A 5,963-nucleotide genomic window follows, 5' to 3' on the forward strand; every position below is an offset into this window, starting at 1 on the left:
TCACTTGACTATTAAAATCATTGTTGCGTGGCCTTCTTTATTCACATTGCATGTATCAATCAAAATTTCTTCTTCCCCTTCTCTTTTATAGTTTTTTTTTCATGAAACGACGTTGAATGTTACAAATTACGAACCAAAATTCAAACAGCTTTCTTCTTTAATCTCCTAGACTGATCATTAGAACACTAGAATCTGAATATATTCTTCTACTCGTCGATGGGCACTAATCTGTTGTATTAATCATCAAATCCATTGTATTAATCGTCAAATCGTTGCTAGAAACTCGCTAACTGAATTTTTTTGACAAAAAAACCCTAATAGACCAGTGATTAAATAAAAACTTTTAAATAGTTCAATAATTATTTTGTAACTTTTTAAAGTTGAGTAACCAAAAAATAAACTTACTAATAATTTAATGACATTAAGATAATTTACCCTTAAAATATTTAAAAAGCAAAAAGATTTTTTTTTCTAATGGCTCTAATTTTCTGGCACAAATTTCAAGAAAAACAGCTTAGAAGAGTAAGTTCTTGTGTATAAATAGGCTAAGCTCATGAGATTTTAATAAACCATAAGCATAGCCTTAAAAACACGTAAGAAAATGTCATTGCCAAGGTTCATCGTGATCAAATCCATCAATGCCAACGCGTGCCTTGCCTTCAAACAAGACGATCCCTATGAAGGCTATGCCGAATTCTCAGAATCAATGGTTACGGGCCCAAATGCAAAATTCGAAGTGGAGTCAGCTAAAGGTGGACTGGTTCACATAAGGAACTGTATTAACATGAAATACTTAGAACGAACCGAAGAGGGTTCCATCTCTGGTAAAGCAGATGAGCGGTATTGGATCACTGCAACAGCCGAGAAGAAAGAAGAGGACCAATCCAGAGAATGGTGCACCTTGTTCCAGCCACTGGAAGAAGACTCGGTGAATAAAACTTACCGGTTCATGCATGTTCAATCAGGCTGCTATTTACGCCTACGCCAAACCTAGTCCTCGGATATTACTGCCGGGGTGTTGGCGACCAGCACGAAGATCGATGCTAATGGCAACGATGTATTCAAAGTTATCGATTGGGACACGTTGGTGATTCTACCTCGGTACATTGCGTTCAAAGGAAACAATGACATGTTCTTGCGTCTTGCCGAGATCGATGGTCACCCGTATTTACAGTTTTTAGGAGAGGATATTGGTGAGGCGGCTGTGGCAATGGAGGTTTTCTATACTCCCAATGGTGACATTAGGATCAAACCGGTTTGTTCCGATAAATATTGGAAGCGTAAACCGGATTGGATTTGGGTTGATTCTGATGACACTAAAGGTAACGATAAGGACACGTTGTTTCATCCCTTTAAAGTTGATGGTAAGACAGTAGCTCTTCTCAGTTTAGGCAACAACATGTTCTGTAAGCGTTTCACAAGTGAAGGGAGGACGAGCTGTCTTAGTGCACGCATCCCTTCTGTTACCAAAGAGGCTTACCTAAATGTGGTGGAGCCTGTGTTGTCGAGAAAGATCGAAAATCTCCGATACGATACCGAGAACGCTAGGGTGTATGATGAAAAGGTCCAAATTGTGGCCAAAAATTCAGCTAGCAACCATACTAAACAATCCAACACAATGGACGTGAAACTTACCTATACAGACACCACCACTAGTACTTGGAATTCTCATTTTTCACTAGGTCTTGAAGCTAAAGCTAGTTTCGAATTCGGCATCCCGCTGATCGCGGAAGGGAGTGTTGAGGTATCTACTAATGTTGAAACCGGGATTCAATGGGGAGAGACCAAGACAACGACGACCGTCATGGAAGTTAACCATCAAGTTCATGTGCCCCCGATGACTAAGGTGACAGTGTATCTATTGATGACCAGAGGCAAGTGTGATGTTAACTTCATGTTCACTCAAAAAGACACTCTTTTCAATGGGACCGTCGTCAAAACTGATATCGTAGGAAACACTTACGTCGGTTCTAATTACTACAACGTCCAATATGATACCAAAGAAGAACCACTCACCTCTTGAACGCTATTCCTAGTAAGGCCATGAAAATAACAAGCGAGGAGCTAGAAGACTTGTTCAATTAAGCTGAATAAATTTGTGTTTCCTTTTGTCGAAGCACTCTCTGTTTTCTTATTAGTAACTATGTCATGTACTCTTTATTATGGAAAAAATTTAATAATAAAATAAATTGGCATTATTATGTCAAGTATTTATGTAAGTTTGTTTGAGATTTGAGTTTTTGGTTTTATATATATAATACTTAAAATTATTTATAGTCTTTTCCCCAACTCTTAAATAAGAGGATAAAGACGTTTCAATACACTCGAACTTAAGTCCTCTTACACTGACAACAATATCGATGTCAACCGAACTAAAACTCAATCAACTTAAAATTTGAGTTTTTAAATTAAATCTTCTTATCACTCGACTGTACATGCCAATTTTGCCAACCCAAACCCAACAAATCACTACCCATTACAAACAAACTAATACCCACTAACCCAATATTATCAGCCCAATACCTAACCCTAAGCCCAAAACAACCCAAGACCCAAATCAGAAAAACACCCAACAACCTTAACCCCTATTCCCACTTGCGCCGAACCTACCCCCACCTGCCTTCTGACACAGCACCGGCCACCTGCTCCACCGTGCCCATCCCCTGCAAGATGAAAGGAAGCACGCAAACAGCAAATTTAGAAAAAAATAGACAATGAAAACAGGCTATAAAAGCCATGAAACAAAAAAAGGGTTCTTTTTTTTCCTTTCATTCGGCAGTAAGAAAAAACACAAAAACAAGAAGTAAAACATTCAATTTCAGAGTCAACATAGTGATTCAATCAGCGTTTAAATATAGAAATAGCATCCAGGCAAACAAAAACACCAAGATCGAAGGATTAAAAGCTTAAAAAACCCTAAGGTGATTTCTTTTTTTTTTTCTATTTTAAGTTCGATTTTAAGCCTTTTTTTTACTTGTATATATATTAAAACATATAAAAACTAAATAAAAAGTAAAAATAAAGAAAAAGAGGCAACTTTTTACCTTCTCCGGCCACCGTGCACGGTGGTCGGCGTCGGCGCCGGCGCAGGCGAGCCTCCGGTGACCGAACGGTGGCCGGCTTCCCCCACCGAAAATCGCCCCATGCTCCCCCTCTCCTTTTTTTTTTTCCTTTCCCCTCTTAAAGTGATTTTTTTTCAGGATTTTAGGCTATTTATAGCCTACCAAAACGGCACCGTTTTGGTGCCCAAATTAAGCCAAAAAGGGCACCGTTTTGGACCCCGGGTCAGGTCGACCCGACCCGCTCCGAACAGGATCCGCGAGTTTTTTAAGGGAGGGGTTATTTGCGCGTTTAACCCCTCTGCTTTTTAAACGTTTTGCAATTAAGTCTTGCGTTACTTCTAATTTGGCCCTGAAATTTTGCACGGTTTTCAATTCAGTCCAGTTCAAAACGGTACGTTTTAGAGGCGCGGATTTATTGTGCTTTTGAACCCTCCAAGTTACGCGCATGTTATAATTTCATCCTTTTCTTTAGTTTTTATTTCAAATTGGCCCCAAAATTTAGTTTTTAATTCAATTTCGTCCTTTTTTTACCTTTTTTCGTTACTCTACTTTAATTTATTATTATTATTATTATTATTATTATTATTATTACTTCTAATGTGCCCATATTATGTATTGTACTATGTGTATATATATATATTTATATGTTACGTACTTTTAATATTATATTTATATATATTATTATGTATATTTTTAATATGTATGTATTTGTGAAGTATTATCAATAGTTTTTTATTATTATTAGTTTCAAAATGTATATATTGTGTTTATATTTTAATACTACGCTATATATGTTTTTGTATTATGTATGTATATTTTTAAATATTATATATTGAGTATTTCTAATGTTATTACTATATATACGTACGTATTTTTATCGCATAAATATTTCTATTTATCACTTCTAATGTATATATATATCGCATATGTTTTATATCGTATATTTCCCTTATTTATTTTTTATGTTTTTTTATTATTTCATGTACATATCTTTATATTATCTTTATTATTATTAATCTTAATACATGTTTTATATATGTATATATTATGTATATTTTAATATTATATTATATGTACGTACTCATATTATAGTGTTTTTAGTTACATATTTTTGTACTATATTATTTTATTAGTTTTGCTATTATTAGTATTAGTTTTAGTTTCAATAAATATTCTAATATGTATATATATATACTTTAGTATCATAGTTATATACTTTTATACGGTCTTATGTACATATATTTACACGCATATTTTCTTTTATATACATTTTTAATATCATATATGTATATGCATTTTTACTATATTAGTTAGTCTTTTTCCCTATTCTATATATATATTTCAAATACTATGTATAGTATATTTATGACTCTGTTACTATATATATTCTATGTACACACTTTTAATATTATTATTATGTATATATATTCGTTGTTTTTATTTCATGTTTAATATTATCATTATTTACGTTTAATATCGCATGCATGATTATTGTTTTTAATATTAGTATCATATTTATTATTTGTTTTAATATATACCTGGCACTTTTATTTATTTCTATTTCATATCAATTTGCTTTGCATTATTTCGAAAATCTTATTCCTGTTTTTCGATTAATTTCAATGCATAAGGCAACATATCGGTTTAACACCAAGTCGTCAATTTCATCGCTATGTTGGGTAAACATCAATCGACTCGTGTTAAAACGGTATATCCTTCTAAAAAAAATCAAAAAGATTGAAAATTCTTGTCTTTTCAAACGGATCACGATTAAATCTTATATTGAACTCGTATTTTTGAAAATCAAGACAACAAATGTTTATAAGATACCAATTTTGGGCGTCGCGAGGGTGCTGATACCTTCCTCGCGCGTAACCGACTCCCGAACCCTAATTTTTCTCTGGATTTTAACGTAGACCTAAACTCGGCCTTTTATTTGTTTTAATAAGAGATCTAATAGGTGTCCGATCACACCTAGGAAAAAGGATCGGTGGCGACTCCCTGTTTATTTCAAAAATCAAACGTCAAATTTTAAACTTTTTTCAATAAATTGCCACAATTAGCGACCAAGCTAAGCAAAATTTTTTACGTCGCTACATCGACTATTTTAGATTAAAAAAATAAATGAAATGTATTACAATAATATTAAATGATAAAAGGGAAAGAACAGAATATCCACATTTGTCAAGTAGACATTGTTGTCATCTCCATATTTTGGCAAACAAGATATTATTAAAGTCATATCCATATTGGTAGATGAATGCGACAACTAGACATTAAAGTTGCACCCATATGGGTCCATCAATTAGCACATTTTATGAATATGAACGACCCTGAATGTTGCAATCTCCAAATCATGATCTTAACAAATGGCATCAAAATGTAAATTTTATGTTAGTGTATTAAACTATAAATATTTTAATACAATTTTTTTTTATCTTTAGCCCCAAATTTTTTAATTTTATTGTTGAATTCGCCTTGCATATACATGTTTATTTGAATACAAATGTATATATATATTTGTAATTTGTATTTAGTGAGATTTGAACCCATGTATTAATATATATAGGAATTGAATGCTAGATCAAATGGTACCCCAGTTCCCCGTTCAACTCCTATATAGATTATAGCAGGGAGATCTTGTCAAATGCAAATTGTGATTTTACTATGGGTGCAAACATCCCACTTCATGAACTTGAAGAGGCTCAATCTAAAAGTAGGAGACAAATTCTAAAAACAAAATTGAGTATAGACATCTCAAATCCAATATCGTTATTGAAAGAATCTGTTGTTCCTCAACGGATTACACTTTGAAGGCTTCTATCAAAGCTGCAAAATTTCTCATATATTGTGATATGGTGATTTAGTAGCTCGTGGCCTTGCACAATTGAGCTTGAGCGA

The 5,963-nt window shown here is 33.5% G+C and overlaps 1 protein-coding gene across 1 annotated transcript; it reads left to right on the top strand.

The window, feature by feature from the left end:
- The first annotated feature begins 601 nt into the window (after positions 1–601).
- LOC107927405 (uncharacterized) lies at positions 602–2,023 on the top strand. The gene is made up of 2 exons (XM_041091537.1): positions 602–928; positions 995–2,023. Exons 1-2 carry the CDS (start codon positions 602–604, stop codon positions 2,021–2,023), a joined length of 1,356 nt encoding a protein of 451 aa, XP_040947471.1.
- Positions 2,024–5,963: the final 3,940 nt, after the last annotated feature.

Source organism: Gossypium hirsutum, chromosome A02 (assembly GCF_007990345.1).
Source record: "Gossypium hirsutum isolate 1008001.06 chromosome A02, Gossypium_hirsutum_v2.1, whole genome shotgun sequence".
Lineage (NCBI taxonomy): Eukaryota > Viridiplantae > Streptophyta > Magnoliopsida > Malvales > Malvaceae > Gossypium > Gossypium hirsutum.

What these genes read in the sequence shown, in the direction of transcription:
- LOC107927405 (XM_041091537.1), top strand. Translation starts at nt 602, where the DNA reads ATGTCATTGCCAAGGTTCATCGTGATCAAATCCATCAATGCCAACGCG. An exon ending in AGCCACTGGAAGAAGACTCG is followed by an intron (nt 929 to 994) that starts GTGAATAAAACT and finishes CGCCAAACCTAG; the next exon opens with TCCTCGGATATTACTGCCGG.